At 38.2% G+C, this 22,134-nt stretch overlaps 1 protein-coding gene across 3 annotated transcripts; it reads right to left on the bottom strand.

Moving 5' to 3' along the window:
* Positions 1-208: 208 nt before the first annotated feature.
* Positions 209-20,975, bottom strand: LOC107875685 (ABSCISIC ACID-INSENSITIVE 5-like protein 2). Of its 3 annotated transcripts, none has more exons than XM_016722497.2 (5): positions 20,827-20,953; positions 18,235-18,357; positions 17,748-18,120; positions 17,590-17,661; positions 209-615 (listed from the first exon to the last, which is right to left on the bottom strand). In XM_016722497.2, exons 3-5 carry the CDS (start codon positions 18,042-18,044, stop codon positions 544-546), a joined length of 441 nt encoding a protein of 146 aa, XP_016577983.1. In that variant the 5' UTR covers positions 18,045-18,120; positions 18,235-18,357; positions 20,827-20,953; the 3' UTR covers positions 209-543. The 3 variants fall into 3 exon arrangements, with proteins under 3 accessions (XP_016577983.1, XP_047258064.1, XP_016577992.1); XM_047402108.1 differs by having other exon boundaries at positions 18,235-18,354; positions 20,827-20,941; XM_016722506.2 differs by lacking the exon at positions 18,235-18,357 and having other exon boundaries at positions 20,827-20,975.
* Positions 20,976-22,134: the final 1,159 nt, after the last annotated feature.

Raw genomic sequence — 22,134 nt, 5'->3', positions numbered from 1 at the left:
CTTACCTTGCGATTTTTGCCGGACAGTTTTTACAACTTAAATCCATGAGCTCTTGATTACATGACAACCACTCTCAACATGAATTGCATTCCTTATATGTTTACTTTTATTCAAATGACAATTGTATGGTTTCTTCTCAACATGAATTGCATTAGCAAAAAATTGGGGAAAAAGTACATAAAATATTCATACAAATCTAACATCAGCATTAGAGGAAAAGTCGCATCATGCGTAGTGATCTTACCACTAGATCAAAGCCTTCATTTCTTTTAAAAAGAAATATTGCAATTTCGTTTACAAAGTAAAAAGGACACAGTAAGGTAGAGTCCATTTCACCTTTTAGTTTTTGTCATGTGCATCTAAAAAACATATACAGATAAAACAAAGCTATGGGTGGGAAGCAAATACACATCACCCAACAGAAGCAAACATGCTAAAGATCTATCTCCCGACTCCCTAATAAGTTCCTCATAAGAGGATACACAATCCTATGTCTATTAAGACTAACAGTACTTCTGCATAAGGACTAGAGATACCACTCAATCAGAATGAAGTTGTTCGTCTTAGCTGATATCTTGGTTCAGACGACAGCTCGGATAACAGCTTCTCCAGCTCCTGCAAGGTGGAGTTCAGTATCATAGCGGTTGAAAAGAGAGTGCAAGATGGCATACTAAACTTGAGAACAAAAATAAGACGATGTGGTTTTTGTAAATGTAAATGTAGCACATTTTGCCAAGTTTGGACAGATATATGTACGATTAGGCCAACTCACAAGAAATATATAACAAGATTCAAGTCCTCAGTAAAGGTGTACAAGCTAATATAAAAGACTTCACCAACAAAAATCAAAATATTCTGTCATGTTATATGGTTTCAGCCTTTCATTCAGGTTTGCATTTACAACAAAAAAGAAGAGCAGTAAATGACATAGATTTGAAATCCCGGTAACAGATCCGGTGGAGATGAGAGTGGGGCCTGTAGCTCAGAGGATTAGAGCACATGGCTATGAACCATGGTGTCAGGGGTGTGAATCCCTCCTCGGCCACAACCGGTCCAAAAGGAGAAAATCAAATTTCCATCTAAGAGAAGCAAATGAGAGGCTTTCATAAAAATTCTCATATAACAGGAGGTATGAAGATCCTCTAAGTATGAAAAATGATTTTGCTATTTGAAATCTTAAAATTTTAATTTTTTTGGATGTCTGAATTTGAGGACAACCAACTTGAATCACCAAAGCTTAAAAACTCAACAGTAGCATCCACAGAAAACAGGTGCTTGTCCAAATATCTTAAAAGACGGAATGAAATTTGGAAAGACAAAAGGATTTGTGTCCTAACCGAAAGATCACACAAATTAACTTGTACTGCTTTACCAGATAATTAACATATTGTGATAGAACAGAGAACCTCTACGTCATTTTTTATTTTTGGGGTGGGGTGTGGGGTGTGTGTTTTAATCATTCGGTATCCGAAAACCACAAGCCTGACAAATCCGCGTAGTGTCGGGTAGGTCTACTAAGGAAGTAAAGCGTTCACCACCCAGAAATTCTCAATTCCCTGGCTCAAACTTCCAGGGTGGAGGGATTCCAACCACCCACTAGCACTAACAAGACAACTAAAATGGCCAACGGATCTACAATAGCTGCACACACTCCAACAGATGATATGAAAGAGTAAAATTGGTCCTAATAAGACAGATCTTTCACAAATCCCATTTTATTAAGAATACAGGGATTTCATATATCTTGAGCCGAGGGTTTATTGGAAATAACCTCTCTACATCACAAGGTCTGCGTACACTCTACCGTACCCTCCCCATACCCCACTTGTGGGATCACACTAGTTGTTGAGAAGACATGGATGGAATTTCTGTGTCGTGTAGAAAGGCACCAGTACCACCAATCACTTGTTTAAAGGCTTGTAAACACACCTTATAAGTAATATAATAAATTTTGAAGGGATTATCAAACATGTATCACGTCAAAGATCTGAGTTTAGAATAGTAATCCTATGGCACGAACACCACATTCACTCTCGATTTTGAAGAAAAAGGAGTTCAATATCCCTATAGATTTAGGCTCCTTGTAATCAGGCACTAGCACTATTGACTGTCCGGCTTTCTTAGAGAGAGATAGACAGATGGGGAGACAGAGATAAAATACATCAAAAAGAGGCTAAAAGTACAAGCTTTCGTATAATAAGTCCTTATGTTGACCAGAACCAAGCTGAAGTGATCAACAAACATCATAACCCCAAAAGACCTACTTTTGGACAGTAAAACCAACTTTTTCCATAAGAAAATCTTAAATGTGTTGATCCCAAATAATTAAGCTGTCAAGAGTTAGCAATGGAGGAAGTTTTATTCTTGCAAGTCCGTAAACAAACTGTCGGAAGAAGGTTGTTTCCTATAACGTAACTATCAGGAGATCAAATTTAGCATAAGGGAAAGTTGTCTCTTCAAAACTGACAAGTATTCTAAAAATGCAGTCGGACGCACAGGAAAAAGGCCGTGAATCATGAATCAGAAGTGAAACAAATTATACTGATAAGAAAAAAACGAATGTTAGCTCATAACATTACTGAGAGGTATCTAGATTGAATTTGGAACAGTTACAGCTCACCGAGGACATGACCCTAGATAGGAAGGTCTGGAAGATGCGAATTACGGCAGAGGATTAGGGCCAGTTCGGGTCGCTAGTGTAGGGAATTAATTGGTGGGGGTGTATTCCTGTTATGATTCCGTATTCAGTGTTTCGTGTTCCGTGTTCCATGTTTATTACGAATCTGTGTGCTTTCCTCTGCTTTATATTCCTGCATTCCTGCTTTACTCTGTTTTATATTCCTTATGGGTGCCGTATCTATGTTATGTCATCTGCTTCTGTGCTGTACTATGTGTTTGTGTGATATCTCGTGACTTGAGCCGGGGGTCTTTCGGAAACAGCCTTTCTACTTCATCAGAGGTAGAGGTATGGCCTGCGTACATCTTACCCCCCAGACCCCACTAAGTGGGAATACACTGGGTTTGTTGTTGTTGTTCCTTTTCTCCTTTTCTATAACTTAAGGAAGCAAATATCACTTTGTCAACCAGGGAGGACAAAGGGAGGACAAAAAGAAGGGAAATACAAAACTCAACTCTACTACACTAAGAAACAAACAAGAAAAACACTGAAGGGACACTCATTCAATCACTCTGTACTACAAGCATCTAGGACCATCAGTCCACCACGCATCCCAAAAACACCAGATCAATCATCAAAGGCAGCATTCACTTCTAGTCATTGCATCAATTGTTCACAAAGGCAAAATTTTCATTAGTATGATAAAGAATTACAACCTTTTCAGAGTAAAAGCATAGTTTTTCTTTTTGACGGGTAAAAGCATAGTATTCTATATCTCCACTCCACTAAACTAATGAAAGACACCGGCAATACCAAACAATCCATCACAACCACACAACACATATGACACGAGTAAGTGCACATTAGATGGGTACTTATTTCTATTGGAGAAATTCAAAAGCATTATCTATACTTGGTAAAATACAACTACATCATTTATGTACCCTTACGGCTTATGCAGTTTCAATCCTCTATCTTTAGAGCATTGCAAAAAATTCTAAGAACGAAGCACAAATGTGGGGAATATGTAACTCTGCATATTCCTAATTGAGCTAGAAAATACTTGCACATAGTCACTAGGATTGATTCTGGAGGGGAAAAGGGGACTTAGAACCAAGTTTGAAGCTACCTTTGACCCCAAATATGGCATGGATATAAACTACTTCTGCTTCATTGCATAAGACACTCTTTTTTGTTTTTTTAGCATGGTTGAAAAAACTAATACCTTTCATATGTAAACTAATACCTTGGCATTTTCGTTATCTTTATGATATACTTTACTAGGAACTAACATGACATAACATGTACGAGACCAATAGATACTAAGAGAAAGGAAGACTCTTTATTACTTCAAGAAGAGATTCTGATGAACTATTCTTTGATTTTCTTTCTTTTTTTTTTTTTTGTGGGGGGGGGGGGGGGGGGGGGGGCACTATTCTTTGATTTGAAGCAAAGACTGATTGACTATAAAAACTTTTGACTCCTGTTTTCTAGACTTTCATCCTTATGGCGGCAGATAGATAGATATCCCTCAAAAAGAGAATAAAGATTATTACATAAACACACACAGAGACACTAAACAATTGACAGTGACAAATATCATCAGCACAGAAATCAGTCTGGGTCAAGATAAAATGGAAGATGTTTCTGGAACAGTGGAACCAGATTTTGATATTTGGTTATTTAACTCATTTCTTTCTTAAGTTCCTTCTCTAGTCAAATACTTCCATATAACATAAAACAACCATGAATAAACCTTATTTTCAAGTGTGTTGGTTTGTTGGCAGACAATGATACTAGGAGATTTCCGATGCAGCATCTTTAGTAGGTACTTCTACCATTTGCGTCATACATGACTGGAAAGACAATATATATTCCTTTTTCGAATATTTTTTTTGAGATAAAGTTAACATTGTATTCACACCAAAAGATTCATCATCCAACAAATGATGAATTGGAAACTTACATCCCACAGAGTGGTGGGCACACCCCAAAAGGGTATTTTCTACAAGTTTCCTATAAAATCAACTAAATCTACTACATCCCCTACCAAATTCTGTTTGCACCAAAAAACAAAAGACTTGTACAATTTGTCCTAATCATCTGTAAGCTAGTTTTTTGCCCTTCAAAGTATCTAGCATTTCTTTCTTTCCACAGAGTCCACCAAATACATGCTGGAATAGTCTTCCACCAGATCTCATTCCTTCCTCTGCTACCAATTCCCTTCCAACTGCTAAGTAATTCCAGAGTTCTTTTAGGCATTACCCAACTGACTCCTAGCATAGACAAAAACATATTCCAAAAACTTGTAGCAGCTTTACAATGCAAAAATAGGTGGTTATTCACTTCTGTTTCCAGATCACACTTAACACATTTTCAACAAATCTGCCACCCTCTCGTCTGTACTGCCTCATGAGTAAGACATGCTTTCCTACATACCAACCAAGCAAAACAAGCTACCTTGGGGGACTTCTGGTCTTCCAAATCAACTTCCAAGGCCATTTGTCCAGTAAAGTGTGGTTAGTATTTAGCTTCCACTAGCATGACTTGACAGTAAATAGGCCTTTGTTGTGTTGTTTCCATCTGGGCCTAAGGCCTCAGTGACAAACCTGGAAAACAGTTCAGGACTTCAAGAAGATTAGCAAACTCCCCAATTTCCCAGTCATTGAGTGCTCTTTTGAATGTTAAGTTTCATCCCTGTTGACTCGTCACCTGAGATATGTCGGCATTTCTCTGTGAACTTAGAATATATAGTTATGGAACGGCATTCCTCAAACTGTCTTCTCCAACCCATACTTCATTACAAAAATCAGTTCTCAATCCATTACCAACATTGATAGTTATATTGTTGTTGAAATGGGGCCAAAATTTTCTTATGGTTTTCCACACACTACACCCAAAGTTGCCCACCACCTCTTCGGTTGTCCATTGGTTGAGCAAGCCATATTTCCCAGCTATAAATCTTCTCCACAAAAGCCCCTTCTTCTGAACAGAATCTCCATGCCATTTTTGAAGAAAGAGTTGTTCTGATTGTTAAGGTGTTTTAAAACAAGCGCCCCCCCCCCCCCCCCTCCCTCTTGATTACTCAGGGTTAAAACATCCCATTTCACAAGATTATATCCCCTTTTTTCTGGTTACCTTGCCATAGAAATATTCTTCTCATCCTATTAAATCTTTTCTCAATGCTCTTTGGAATGGGGAAGAGGCTCATCATATAGGTAAGAAGTCCATCTAGCACCGATTTTATGAGAGTAAGTCTTCCACCTTGTGAAAGGTACCGACTCTTCCAGCTTGACAATTTCTTCTCACTTTTTTCTAACACCCTACTCCATATTTCTAGCTCTTTATTCTTTGCTCCTAGTGGCAAACCCAAGTATTTTGTTGGCAAGAGGTCCACCTGGCAACCCAAACTTTCAGCTAGCACTGGCAAATTTTCATCTTGGTTTATAGGGAAAATGTGACTTTTGAGCCAGTTAACATGAAGGCCTGAGATACCTTCACAAATTGTTAGTATAGCTCTCAAATACCTGATTTGACTCACCTCTGCTTCACAAAAAATCAGTGCATCATCTGCATAGAGCAAATGGGAAATCTCCACTTCTTCCCCTCTTCCAGTTTGAGCACTGAAACCTTTCAACCAGCCATTAGTGTTTGCTATCCTAAACATGTGACTGGAAAAAACCTTCACATTTGCCATTTATTATGAGAGAAAACTTCACACTTGATATACAAATCTTGATCCAATTAATCCACCTACTACCAAAACCTATGTCTTTTAGAATTTTTAAAAGAAAATTCTAGTTGACATGATCATATGCCTTTTTAATGTCCAGCTTACATAAGATGCCTGACTTTTTCTGCTTACACCTTGAATCCACCAGTTCATTTGCCGACAGGGACGCATAGAGAATTTGTCTTCCTTTCAAGAAAGTCATTTGGTGCTCATCCACTAATTTTCAAATAACTGTTTTGAGTCTTTCAATTATAAGTTTAGAGATGATTTTATACACCCCTCCTATTAGACTAATAGGTCTGAAGTTTTTAAGATCAACAACTCCAGGCTTTTTTGGAATCAATGCTATGAGAGTGGCATTGAAAGACTTTTCAAAGAAACTCTTTCGGTGGAAATTATGTAAAGTCTGCATCAAATCATCCTTCAAGGTTTCCCAACATGCCTTGAAGAAGCTCATAGTAAATCCATCAGGACCAGGAGCTTTGTCTCCATCACACTGTTTCAAGATCTGCAAAACTTTTAATTTTTTGAATGGTCTTTGAAGCCATTCATTTTCTTCACTAGAGATTGTAGGGCAACCTGTAAATTCAAATCTAGGCCTCCAGGTTTCAGATTCTGTGTATAACTTAGAATAAAATTCTATCATAGCTTTTTTTATTTCCTTTGGCTCCTAGATTTCCTCCCCCCTTACCACCAAGCTATCAATTGTGTTGTACCTTATATGAGCTGTTGCCGATCTCTGAAAGAACTTGGTATTCTTGTCCCCTTGCTTGAGCCAAAGAGCTCTGGACTTTTGCCTTCACGTTTTTTCTTCATGCTTAGCCAAAACTTCTAGTTCTACCTAAATTGTTGCCCTTATCATCTGTTCATCTTGTGATAGCTCTCTATCCTCCTGTGTTTTGTCCAAAACAGACAACTCTTCAAGGAGACTATTTTTGCTATTAGCCATTTCAGAAAAGGTATTTCTGCTCCATTCTTCCATCTTAAGTTTAAGCATCTTCAGTTTGGTGCATAATTTGTAATTAGGGCACCCTTCAACTAGAAAACCATTCAACCAGTCATGTACTAATTGATTAAATCCTTCCACTTTGAGCCACCAATTTTCAAATTTGAAGTAAGATTGCTTTTGTTCCCAGTCTCCACACTCCAAAATAATTGGATTATGGTCAGAAGTTGCCCTAGGTAGGATTCTTTGTCTAATATTCCTGAAGTTTTCCTCCCATTCCATAAGAGTATAGAAATCAATCTAGCCTTGCGTTGCTTTGGTGGTTTGATCCCCTGGACCAAGTGTATTTAACCCTAATTAGTATAGGATCATGCAAACCCAAATCTTCAATCCATCTAGAAAAATCAGTCATGATGTTAGTAGTTCTAGTACATCCCTTGTGTCTGACAGTATTGAAATCTCCCCCTGTGACCCAAGGCCTTCACTTAAGCTTTTCATTGCGGCTATTTCCTCCCAACATTCGAGTTTCTCAACCTTGGTATGAGGAGCATACACTCCAGTAAAGTTCCAGCAGAATGAATCCTGTGTGGATTCAAAATTGTAAGTGAGAAATTTCTTCCTCCACCTTAGTGTCCACCCACACCCTGCTATCCCACATAATTAAAATACCCCCTCTGCTACCATCTGCTTTCATGAAACCACATCTCATCCATCTACATGGCCATAACTGGATTGCCACGTCTTTCACATCTTTGCTCACCTTAGTTTCTTGTAAGCAAACCACATCTGCCTTCTATTTTCCGCAAACAACTTTTAACCAGGGTCTTAGTTGACCAGTTGTTTAAAACTCTTACATTCCATGACAGAATCTTTACCTTCATTTAAAAGTCAAACTTAAGTTCCTCCCCTGTTCCTTGCCCCTTCCACCTCCTTGTTGAGACTAGACTGTAGGATTTTCAATTCGTTTTTACCTATGCCTCTGCTTTTTGGAGTTGTGCTGCTTTTGTCTTGTTTTCTATTCTCAATTGTCATTTTTCTCTCATCAATTCTCATGAGAAGGGCCAAAGTTTCACTCTCAAAACCTTCAAAAGAGACTCCATAAGTGTTGCTGTTATTGATGCTTTTGTCGGGAAACGATATTCCAAACACAAGAATTAATAGGACTGATAATGAGTTTATTTTCTGAATTATTTTGTTAGTAGAATAGAACTTCCCTTAGTGGATTAGAACTCTTGGTAATTCAGTTTTATAGGACTTTTTCTATTTCTAGCTTGTTAGGACTCTTTGCTACTATAAACTCCTATTTAAGAGAGTTGACGTTATTAATAAAACAAGTTGGATTTTATCAGAAAGTCAGAACTTTCTCAAACAAGTTCCCAGGTCTGCAGTTCCCTGAATGAACTGCAAAATTCAGCAATTATAGGTAAGTCACGAAACAAAAACGAGGGCTTAGACCATAACGCCAGGTCTGACTTCCAAGTTAGTTGTCCAGTGACTCGATCCAGAACTAGGGGCCATAACAATTTGGTATCAGAGCCTGTTACCATGGACGAGAGTACTGTAGAAGCAACGCTGCAAAGTCTGTTACTGGAAGCCCAAACTCGAACCGAAGCAAATGTAGCAGCTTCGGAAGCAAGGATGGACGCCAAATTCCAGCAACTATCGCAATAAATTGAAATCTTAATCCGCACCACGGCACGTGCAAAGGTAGTTGAAGTTGGAGACAATAGTGTTGCTTCTGTCCAACGAACCGGTAACACAAGCGAACAACTGGATGTGTGTTTAGGAGGAAGAAACAACAACAGCAACCTTGGGACTGATGACAACAATGCAGGAAGAGGTGCAGTTCCCAGATACACTAAATTAGACTTTCCTACTTATGATAGACTTGAAGATCCTCTTATTTGGCTTCATTGTTGTGAGAAATTTTACGCTAATCAGCGTACCGCCAACCAAGAAAAGGTAGGCATAACTGTTTTTCACATGGTAGGGGAGGCTCAATTGTGGGTTTATCAGCTAGAACTGGAGGAACCAAATTTAACATGGGGTGTCTTCAAAGAATATTGTACTCTTCGCTTTGGCCCACCAATGAAAAGCAATCCATTAGGAGAATTGATCAACTTGAAACAAACTGGTTCTGTTGAAGATTATCAGAGGGACTTCCAAAGAATGTTGGCTCGTGCATTATCTGTACGTGTAGACCAACGAGTAGATATGTTTACAGCAGGTTTAGTTGATTTGATTCGTCTCGATGTTGAATTACAGAACCCATCTAACCTAGTACAAGCAATGAGTTTGGCGAGAGCATTTGCGAAGAAGATACAAATTTCTTCTAGCACACTGAGGGGATATAATTCAACCTCAAGGACTATGCAGCAGTAACTCCGAGGGTTAAGGTAACTGCTACTAATCCTTTTGTGAAAAGGTTGACTCATGCTGAGATGGCTGCCCGACGAGCAAAAGGGTCGTGCTACAACTGTGATGATCTTTATGTTCAAGGCCATCAGTGCAAAAAGTTATTTTGGTTCGAAATAGAGGATGCAGAATTTGAAGATGTACCAACAGATAGTAGAGATCCTTCCATCTCACTCCATGCCATCACAAACAAACAACTTGCAATTGCAAACTGCAATTGATAAGAAGTTGGAATCTAAAGATGTACCAACGAGTAGTAGAGAGCCTGCCATCTCACTCATGCTGTCACAGGCAAACAACATGTCGATACTATGCAGTTGCAGGTTGTAATTGATAAGAAGTTGTTGCTTAGCTTAGTTGATTCAGGCAGTACACATAATTTTATTAGCTCTACGGCTGCCCAACGTTTAGATTTGCCTATCCAACGTCGAAGAAATCTCTATGTATCAGTGGCAAATGGAGAGAAATATTCCAGTTTGGGCATTTGCATGGCAGTGCAATTTTCTGTAGCTAACCATTCCTTCAATGTTGATTTATATGTGATTCTTTTGGATGCTTTTGACATTGTCCTAGGTATCAAGTGGTTGCAAACACTCGGCCTTATTCTGTGGGATTTTGCGTTATTAACCATAAGCTTTCAAGTAAAAAGGAAGAAGATCATTCTATATGGACAACAACAATTATTTCAACCACACCTATATCTTCTGCAGGATTCTAAGCAAGGTGAGCTCGAGAAAGTATTAGCCGAATTTGATAAGCTGTTCCAAGAACTTGCAGGTCTGCCTCCTATGCGTTCTTGTGATCATCGCATATGTTTACTACCGGGAACTGATCCAGTGGTAGTTCATACCCTCATTTTCAGAAAGATGAGATTGAGAAACAGTGTGATCAAATGCTCCAGCAAGGCATTATTCGACCTAGTCATTCCCCATTCTCATCACCTGTATTACTGGTCCAGAAACATGATGAAACACAGCGCTTTTGTGTGGATTATAGGGAGCTAAATGCCAAAACAGTAAAGGACAAATTCCCAATTCCAGTGGTGGAGGAATTACTTAAAGAATTGCATGGCACACAATTTTTCACCAAGCTTGATCTTCGCTCAAGTTTTCATCAAGTCCGCATGGATTCTGTAGATGTTGAGAAGACGGCTTTCAGAACACATCACGGTCATTTTGAGTTCCTTGTCATGCCATTCGGATTGACTAAATGCTCCTTCTACCTTTCAAGCATTGATGAATGAGGTATTCCGAAGGTACCTACGTCAATTTGTACTTGTATTTTTCGATGACATCCTTGTTTATAGCAAGAGTTGGGAGGATCATCTGGTACACATCTGACTCGTCTTTGAGTAGTTATAAGCTCGTCGCCTCTATTTAAAAAAAATTCAAATGTTCCTTTGGCGAAAATCAAGTAGCTTATTTGGGCCACACAGTCTCCAACATAGGTGTGTCAGCTGATGCTAGCAAAATTGACATCGTAATTGACTGGCCTCAACCACAATCAACAATGGCATTGCGGGGATTTTTAGGCTTGACAAGATATTATCGTAAGTTCATAAAGAATTACGGTTTGATTACTGCCCCCTTAACAAGTATGCTTAAGCGACATGCTTTTAAGTGCAATGATGATGCAATTGCTTCTTTCCAAACTCTTAAAAAGGCATTAGTTGTTGCCCCCGTGTTACAGTTACCAAACTTTAAAGAAGAATTTGTTATTTAGTGTGATGCATCGGGTGTTGGAATAGGAGCAATTCTTCAACAACAAGGACACCCCATTGCTTTTTTTAGTCGTAAGCTAGCTGACCAACACTTGAAACTTCCAGCTTATGAACGTGAATTGATAGGCTTGACAAAGGCAGTTCAACACTGGAGGCCTTAACTCTTGAGTCGAACCTTTCTAATTCGAACAGATCATTACAGCCTTAAATACCTACTAGATCAACGTTTTACTACTTCTTCTCAACAACGTTGGCTTAGCAAGCTGATGGGGTTCGATTTTCGGGTGGAATACAAGGCTGGGAGAATAAATACTGCAGCAGATGCATTATCACGGCGAGAAGAGGTTGGAGATATGTTATTTGTTATTTCTCAACCGGAAGTTCTGATATTCGAGGAAGTCAGGGCAAAGGTGAAGCAGTCACCAATTCTTCATGAACTCCGAGCTAAAATTGAACAAGGAGAGATGAATAGCAATTGGGTGTTTCGAGATGGGTTTTTGTTCTTCAAAGATAGGGTCCATCTCTCGCCCAACTCACCATTGGTAAATTTTGTCTTGTCCGGGATTCATGATAGCACCCATAAAGGCGTTCAGAAGACCATGTTACGTATTCGCAAGGATTTCTATTGGCCAGCAATGAAGACAACTATCAAGGATTTGTTGCTGCCTGTTCAGTTTGCCAGCGTAATAAGGCTGTCAATTTGAGTCCCACGGGATAGTTACAACCTTTACGACTGCCTAATCAAATTTGGTCGGATATCTCAAAGGATTTCATAGATGGCCTGCCAAAATCAGGTAGTAAAACAGTGTTATTGGTTGTTGTGGACAGATTCTCTAAATATGCACATTTCATCCCCCTTGCTCATCCATATAATGCATCTTTTATAGCAAGGATTTTCTTTAAGAATATTGTTCATTTACATGGGATACCAAATCAATTGTCAGTGATCGAGATGCCCTCTTCACTAGTACCATCTGGAAAGAATTGTTTCGTTTATATGGGGCTAAATTAAACTTTTCATCCGCTTATCATCCACAATCGGACGGCCAAACTGAGGTTGTTAATCGCACGATAGAGATGTATTTGCGACGCTTGGTAGGTGATCGTCCAACGAAATGGACGGAGTGGATTCCCTGGGCTGAATTTTGCTACAACACTTCGTACCATTTAGCACTTCACACATCCCCCATTTCAATTTGTATATGGTCGTGAGCCTCCTCGGTTGCAATCCTACATGGCTAGTTCATCTCGAGTTGATGTTGTAGACCGAGCATTAATTGATCGAGATGTTGCCTTACAGGATTTTCGAGCTAAGCTCCAACAGGCGCAACATAAGATGAAAACAGTTTATGATAAGGGACATCGTGATGTGGAATTTTCTCTAGGATCTTATGTCTGATTACGTCTACATCCATATCACCAAAAAACTTTGGCTAGCCGCGTCCATCATAAGCTTGCACCAAAATATTATGGTCATTTTTGCACCAAAATATTATGGTCCTTTTACAGTCTTGAAGCGCATTGGGTTTGTTGCTTATCAGCTTCGTTTACCTGCAGGTTGCAAACTTCATGATGTGTTTCATGTGTCACTTCTTAAGCCATTCAAGGGTGAGGTACCTACAACTCCACCTACCCTTCCACCAGTTGAAGGACGCGTAGTTCCCACCCCTTGCTTCGTGCTCAAATCGCGTCTGAATTGTGATAATTGGGAAATTCTGGTGCAGTGGTGTGGCCAATCTGTTGAGGACTCCACTTGGGAGACAGTGCATCATTTCAAATCTGCCTTTCCAGACTTCAAGCTTGAGGACAAGCTTTTTCTCCGGGAAGGGGATAATGTTATTGATGCTTTTGTCGGGGAAACAATATTCCAGACGCAAGAATTAATAGGACTGATAATGAGTTTATTTTCTGCATTATTCTGTTAGTAGAATAGAACTTCCCTTAGTGGATTAGAACTCTTGGTAATTCAGTTTTATAGGACTTTTTCTATTACTAGCTTGTTAGGACTCTCTGCTACTGTAAACTCCTATTTAAGAGAGTTGACGTTATTAATAAAACAAGTTGGATTTTATCAGAGAGTCGGAACTTTCTCAAACAAGTTCCCAGGTCTGCAATTCCCTGAATGAACTGCAAAATTCAGCAATCATAGGTAAGTCACTAAACAAAAACAAGGGCTTAGACCATAACGTCAAGTCTGACTTCCAAGTTAGTTGTCCAGTGACTCGATCCAGAATTAGGGGCCATAACAGTTGCTCAGTTCTAGTATATGTAAATTCACCCAACTTGGTGCATCTGTCTCCACTGTTTCGTGCTTTATTGGACTCTGCATGTTCACTGGATGTGGTTCGTGTATCTGCTGAATCTGCAAATCAGCATCTTGTTTCAAGATTACAAGGTTTGTCTAGCTTTCCATTAGCGTCTGATTGCCCGATTGTTTCATCCCCCTCATGGTTATGTTCTTTCAAACTTGCCTGCATGCATGGGCTTTCCTCTCTGCTTTCTCCATAGCAGAGGAGAGCTTCCAGCTCTTGAATGCTGATATAAAATTTTCTGCCAAGTCTTTAATGACTTTGTCCTTTAAGTGAATCCATTTGCTGGTCACATGTTTCTTTAATAAGAGAAGACTTATCAGCTTCTACAGTTTCTAATGGACTCTGGCCCATATAATCTGTAAGGCCCACATGCTTATTTCTCATAGTCGGCCCAATTTTTTGCCCCACTTGACTCAGCCATATCACGTCTCTCCTCACGTCTTAGGTCTGGTCCCTTTCAAAAATTTTCTGTCAGCAGACGCTTCTTTACCCGATGGTTTTCTATCAACGGACTGTTGGGTAAGAGAATTAGGGTTTCTTCCTTATCCCACGTAAAACTTCGGCGGCAACTCTGTCTAGATCTGCAGTTCGAAGATGATACCATCTCTTTCGACCCTAATCTCCTTCGGAATGCTAGAGCCGTCATTGCGAACTCTAATTCTTGCCCACCTAAGGTGATTACGAAGTGTGGTCTCCTCCTCTGTTTTGATCCACCCTCCACAACAATCTCCAATGGCTTTGAAGACCTTTTGTGACCAAAGATGTAGCGGTAGACCTACAATTTTGATCCAAATCGAATCCGGTTTGTTCCTCCCCTCTACAGTTCCAACTAATGGATTCCACCATGCTAATTTAACAGGGGATTTCTTCCATTCCCAGACCCCTTCCATGACTTGCTCCGCTATTTGTTTGGAAGTGAACCCAAATAGGAAAAACCTCTACCCATGTCGTAGATATTCACTCATGCGTTTGTTTCCACAAGGACGAGGACCATTTCCCAACTTCTGATAGTGGTCATCAACATTAAATTCCCCCACCAAACTCCTTTTTAAAACTTCACTTTGGTTACTTGGAGGGTCTTTAATGCTAATGATATCTTTATTAAGCATTGTCACTTCTGCATTTATTCCCCTCCCCTCTTTGTTTTCCCGTTTATAGCTTCTGAGTAACTCTGCATAAGGAATGTTATCGTCAGTTAATCTATATTCCTCTAGCTTGCTTCTTGACTGGTGATTGCCGGTGAACCTTGCCACCTTCTCTGCCATGTCTGTCCACCCGGAGTTAAAGGTTAGCTCTGGGATAATTTGAATAACTCTTCTTCTACCCTACATTTAACAAGCTAATGTATCTTCCATGGCTGTTGTAATTTCGGGCGCAAAAGAGCTTTGATGGCCCTTTTGTTTTCCTCCATCTTCGAACTATGTTTCCCCATGTCTCAGATGCCTCTTTCAAGATCTGAACAATCCACTCCATAGATCTTCTGTAGAAAGTTTTCCTTGTGATTGCATTTCTACCTCTTTCTGTCCACTCGTACCACACCCCAGCAGTACCTGAGATCTTTTCAATATTGAAAGACTTGAAGCCTACTGCGAAATAGATGGTGTTATCCATTGTCAACTTACAAGAAAGCAAAAAGTATGAAGAAGAAAAGAAAAGAAAAAGGTTTCGGTGGTTGGAAGGACCACCGGAGGAAGGAAGAGAAGGTGATAAGAGTGAAGTTCAAAAAGTCTTGGGTTCCGTTAATTTAGTAACAATTTAACTTTTACTTCAGTTCATTTGCTTTTCAGTAAGTTAAAAGAACATTTTGGTGACCATAAAGATGACAGACAATAAATGCACCAGAGTTGAAGATAACTGACCTTTTTTTAATAAGGGACAATTATAGCAATTTACATTGCCAAGAAACATAGAGTATAGAGTAAATATTCCACGCATCATGGACGAAAATGTATCTACCAGGTTCTTCAGGAATGTCAGGTTGAATGAGGAATTTTTGCAGACATGGAACACCGCTCATTACACAGTTCTCACCATTTATTCATTTTACCTTGTAAATCCCACATCAAACAGGGATTCTGAAAATGAAAACTGAGTTTTCTATCTGAACAAGAAACAATTTCTGCGTAACACACTTCAATATTAGGACATTCTTCCCCCTTCCCCTTTCTCCCCCTCCCTTCAAAACAAATTGAAGACAACAAACCAAGGGTATCAACTTAGGGACATTCATAAGTTCTAGTACAAACACGCTATACTAACAACTAGTTTGAGCCCGGAGCTACTAATTAGATTATTCGACAAAACATTTACAAGAAAAGGAGTAGCTTAAAAATTGAACTTCAGACCAAAGACCAGTCTACTTTAATTCCTTTCTTTGAGATACTTGAGCTAAAATACAGGATGCATTCAATATGTTTTAGGGCTCAGCCTTTCTTTCACATTATGAGTATTTTTGCAGTAATACCTGTATCTAATAGACATGTAATCAAAATTTTAAGCTACATTAAATTTTAATGTCAACGCAGCTACCCTTTAAAGATTAATTATCTTACTTCTAGGGCGATTCATCTTTCCACAATCAGTCACAGTCCGCTTTCAAAATTATCCATTACCAGATACTCTTAGGGTGTGTTCGGTACGGAGGAAAATGTTTTTTCTGAAAAATATGTTTTTGGAGAACAAGTGTATTTCTTACTTATTTTCACATGTTCGTTTGGTGAGTGGAAAATATTTTCTTGTTTTCGTTAATATTTTATTAGTGTCCAATTGATGAGTGGATAATATATGCTAATGAACTTAAACACTTTAAAATTATTTATTAAAAGAAGGTCACGAATTCAAACTCATTTATTCAAAGAAACAAGTATGAATTTACCTATATTTTTATTTTATTTTTCGTCACCTTTATTCAATTGACAATCACTTGATTAAAGCTTATAGATACTAAGAAATTTTGTAAAATCCAAGAAAATTATGGCCAGCACAATAAAATGTTAATATCAGATTATAAATTGAAGAAGAGACGGAAAAATCTTTTCTAATGGTACGGAAAAAAAATAAAAGCGAGAAATATCACTATATTTCTTAAAAACAGAAAAAAAAATTGAGCCAAACTGCAACAACCAAATCGATGAATGTAAATTATATTTAATTTTATTTTAATAATTAATTGACTTCAATCTTACCTCTAAATCGACACAAACCGAACTACTATGAACATCCCCCCATGGCAACTCGAGAAAAGAACTGAACTTAGAATTTTTTTGTTTGGACAATATGACATCTTTTTTAAATGAACTTCCATTTTAAAAAGATGTTATATTGTCCAAAAAAGTTTGGACACACCCATACCAAACAAGTATACGCAATATGTTTGAGGGGCGTTGGGTGGGAAGTGCCAGGGGTTTTTTTTTTTTTTTGGGGGGGGGGGGGGGGGGGGGGGGGGTAAAGCTAACACGGGTCTTTGGTGCCACACTTCTGTTTTCTTCTTTTTCATTCATGCTTCTTGTTTTCATTGGAAAATGACTTCCCTTGCCTAATTTGGGAAGTCATTTTCCCCCAATTTTAGGAAAATTAGTTGATTTAGAAAATATTTTCCTAAACTTTAGTACAACCGAACAAGAGAAAATAAGAAAACATTTTCTTTCATACAGAACACACCCTTAGTTGGTTAATAGATAGACTAATGACACAGGGAACCGTTGCATATGTCGGAACAAATGGCATAGGGAATAGAAGTAGTTGTCAAGCTCATAATGAAATCATGAGCAAACACTAGAAATGTTTCTTATCGAAAGATATATCTAACATTTTAAGCCTCAGTATAGATAATGAGAGAACCCATACCTTCTCTTTCTTAAGCTTCATGTTTTCCTCTTCCAGATGTGAAACCTTGTTCACCAGCTCATTGTGGTAAGCCTACACCATGGAGATGAATAGGTTAAAATGAGCAATGCAAATGCAAGCTGGGGTTCCAAGCAAAACATTAACAGACAGCAGCACACCTGTTTTCTGGCTCGGGAACGTGCAGCTGACTCTCTATTCTTAATCTTTCTCCTTAGTCTCCGATCAATAGTCTTATCAATGTCCCTAGCACCCCTCTTCCGACCAGAAATCGGTGTATCAGACAGCGAAGGGGATGGTGACAAGCCTGTCGGAGGCACATAATTTTGCATTGCTGCAGGATTATCCAGTGACATCGTATGTCCTAAAGATGCATCAGCAACAAAAAGCCCAGCTTTCACCAAGTAGTCCTCCAAAGTTGTCTCGCCAAGAGTTGGTTCTCTCTCCTGATTGTTCATGTCCTCGAGATTTATCACCTTCTGGTCTTGTTGTATGTCTCACTGTACTTTATGAATCAATTAAGCTAGTCTGATGCTGAAAAAAATCGGCAGTGGAAGTGTCATCAATATTCACTCCAGCAGACTGAATAAAATCTGCATTTCACACACTTGTGATACTCATCAAGATTCATACTTCCCGGAGGCTTACCTAAACCATGATTTTTGCTTGTCCAATGACTGTAAAGGAGATTGTTGCCCACTCCCATGAGAATTCATGGTTTGAATCCCCATTCATCAAAATCTCCAACGTTAAAACCCTAATAAAAACCTACTGTTGAAAAATAACATGCATGGTCAATTATAAAATAAATAAATCCTAGATCATTCCCATTACGACCAATCAATCAATCAACTACACATCAATCCTTTACCCTTTTTTTTTGGGATAACCAAGAGAGCTTGCTAGCACTCAATTGGAAACTAGGTAAATAATGGCCTGCCCCTTTACCCTTCTCTACTTAATACCAGGTTTCTGTTCGTTGCGGGTTCAGAGTCATGACGTGCACCTAAGCCTGATTCCAAAATAATTGAATTCTACTTAACAAATCTTCCACGTCCATTCTGCTCTACTCGAGCCCCATTTCCTCATTAAAACAAAAAAAGACTAGTTTTGTACCCCCCAGTCATCAGTCTTCACTATCAAAAAATCTACATTTTCTGGAAGATCCCCTACTCTAAACTCCCTTCTTAAACTAGTTGGAATCAGTTATAGGAATAATTACAAGACACAAAATTCTCAAAGCCTGTATCATTTCCTTAAATCATTTGTCAGGGTTCTTGTCCATTGCGGGTACAAACTCGTGGCGTGCACCTGGCCCGACACGTTAGATGTTGGGCTCGGACAACTAAACAAAAGCTTGATTCCAAACTAGTTATATTCTATTTAATGAATCCTCCATAACCATTCTGCTATACTCGAACTCCATGTCCTGTTATAACTAAAAAAGGATAGTTTTTTACCCATCCCCAATCTTCACTATCAAAAAGCCTTACTTTTTCTGGGAGATCCGCTACTCTAAACCCCCTCTTAAACTAGTTAAAGGAATAATTACAACACAAAATTCTCAAAGCCCGTATCATTTCCTTAATCATTTGTCTGATTTTAGATGTAGACTAAAGAAAGGAGAAAGAACACACAAAATTCAGAAGAGGCACAATTACAGCTATATATATCTACTGCTATCCTCGATTATCCCCAATAAGGCCGAATTGATCAATCAATCGATCAACTACACATCAATCCTTTACCCTGCAAGCGTTCAATTGGAAACTCGGTAATGGGCTGCCCCTTTACCCTTCTCTACTTAAATACAGGGGTTTCGTCCGTTACGGATTCAAATTTGTGACATGCACCTAAAACCACATGTTAGGTTTTGGGTTCGGACAACTAAACAAAAGCCAAATTCTAAACTAGTTGAATTCTACTCAATGAATCTTCCATATCCATTCTGCTCTACTTGAGCCCCATTCCCCCATTAAAAAAAGGATAATCTTTTATTGGTCACCAATCTTCACTATCAAAAATCCTTACTTTTTCTGGAAGATCAGCTACTCTAAACCCCACCTTAAACTAGTCGGAACCAGTAATAGGAATAATAACAAGAGCACAAAATTCTCAAAGTCCTTATAGTTTCCTTAATCATTTGACAGATTTTAGATGCAGACTTAAAAGGGAAGAGGAACACATACAAATTCAGAAGAAGAACAATTACAGCTATATCTACTGATATTCAATCTCAAATAATACAAATCCAAGAACATTAATAAACTAACATCAATCCTTTACCCTATTCTTTAGATAACCGAGAGAGCCCGCTAGCGCTCAATTGGAAACTTGGTAAATAATGACCTGCCCCTTTACCCTTCTCTATTTAAATACCAGTAGGTTCAAACTCGTGGCGTGCACCTAACCCCCACATGTGAGGTGTTGGGTTCGAACAACTAAACAAAAAGCCTAAAAAACTAGTTGAATCTACTTAATGAATCCTCCATATCCATTCTGCTCTAGTTGAGCCCCATTTCCCCGTTACAACCAATAAGAATAGTTTTTTACCCACCTGGCCATCCCGAATCTTCTTTCTTTTTCTTTAACCGAGCTCCCACCGTTTTGCTCCCCCGGTGGCTCGAACCTACAACGTTAGGTTAAGGTGGAAAATGCTTACCATCTGAGCAACCCCTCAGGTTGAAGGTGGAAAATGCTTACCATCCGAGCAACCCCTTAGGTTGAAGGTGGATGATGCATACCATCCTAGCAACTCTTCTACCCCATCACCAATCTTCACCATCAAAAAGCCTTACTTTTTTCTATAAGATTCACTACTCTAAACCCCCTCTCTTAAACTAGTTATTATTATAGGAGTAATTACAAGACACAAACTCCTCAAAGCACAATTACAACTATAACTATATATATCAACTACTATCCCCATCTTAAATTATACAAATCAAGAATAATCATTCTGTTCCATTTAGACCAATATTACAATTTCACAAAATAACCCAAATAAATATTTTTGACATTAATACAAAGAAAACATTCATACCCATTAAAGAACAATACAAAATATATAAGCAAATATAACCAAGATCACAACTTTTTAACACAACAAAAAAACAAAAAAAAACTTAAAAGAAAACACAATAGTAAGTAATCAAGAATTTATTGAGAGACAAAAATAAACACACCCACAAAAAAATAAAAATAAAAATATTATTGGAAAAAAAGGAAAGAGGGTATTACTTGGCAGAAGAAGAGGATCAAGAAACAACAGGGGAACTTCTTGTCGTTCGTATGAGAATCCACGTATCAAGTGTTCTGTTCAATTCTTCAAACTGCTTTTCTTTTACTTTTTCTTTTTCTTTTTTTTTCTCATAAATAAAGAAATGTGTTGATGGGGCCGGCCCATTATCTTTTCGGATCCGGGTTAAGTCATTGACCCACTCCGACAACACCACTAGTCACTTTCATTGCCATTATAAGAGTGAAAATGACGGTTTGGTGCACTAAAATTTTCGTTATAATGGGTTCGTACAATTAGAATCTCCTCCCTCTGTCTTATTTTACTTGTTCTAAATTTTTTAATTTGATTTCTCATTTTACAAGACAATTTTTTTTCTTTTTTATCTTTAGTATTAATTGTTTTATCTCCAAATTAAAATGTAAATATTATTTAATAGAGGTACTATAGTAAATTAGCTATGTTATTTATTGTTTTTCTTAATCAACGTACAATGTCAAATTAAGACGAGTGAAACAGGATGGAGGAAATACTAGTTTAGTGTACGTGTGTTGCACGTATACATCACGTCAGACGATAAAATGTATGATTAATAAATTATTAAAAGATAGAATAATTAAGGTCTTTCTTTTTGTAAATTAAATATAATAATTTATGTTCGCAAGTTGATCAAAATTTTTTGTTACAAATTTATACCATTACCTAAGGTATAAATCTAATATCAAACTTAGTCTTGGGATATCTCAAATAATCCACAAAAAACAACAGATAATAACCAAACTCAAAGGTAAAAAACTGAAAGCGTAATACGAGACAACTCTTCCTTAGAAATGATTGTGTTACGTTATAGAGTCAAATCTAATTTAAAACCTTAATATGTGCACTAGAACGTTATCAACTTTGATAATTCGGAGAAAACCGCTAGAGAGAGATACTTACCACATTGTTAAATGCATCAGAATTGGGTGAAACAGAGTTTTGTAAAGAGCACTTCTTTGACTTTTCATTGGCTCAGAAAAAACTCATTATAAGGATTCGTTAATGAAGAATCTATAATCCATTAATTAAGCAATTTGTTTTATCGTGATATTGTACAATTCTCACTTGCATCGTCACTTCAGTAACCACATATTTCTCCCTTCGATCATAACACTCCGATAAGTCTTTCACTTCCAATGACGACGTGCATGACCCAACTTTTCCGTATAAGGAACTCCAATCACCACCTCTAACACCTATATACATCCTCTCGTAAACTATCATAACAATTTGAAAGTCTAGAATTTTATGACAACAATGGTAAAAGGCAA

The sequence above is a fragment of the Capsicum annuum genome, unplaced genomic scaffold (genome assembly GCF_002878395.1).
Source record: "Capsicum annuum cultivar UCD-10X-F1 unplaced genomic scaffold, UCD10Xv1.1 ctg1490, whole genome shotgun sequence".
NCBI lineage: Eukaryota > Viridiplantae > Streptophyta > Magnoliopsida > Solanales > Solanaceae > Capsicum > Capsicum annuum.
The sequence above is the reverse complement of the archived record's forward strand: the minus strand, read 5'-3'. Positions and strand labels throughout refer to the sequence as shown.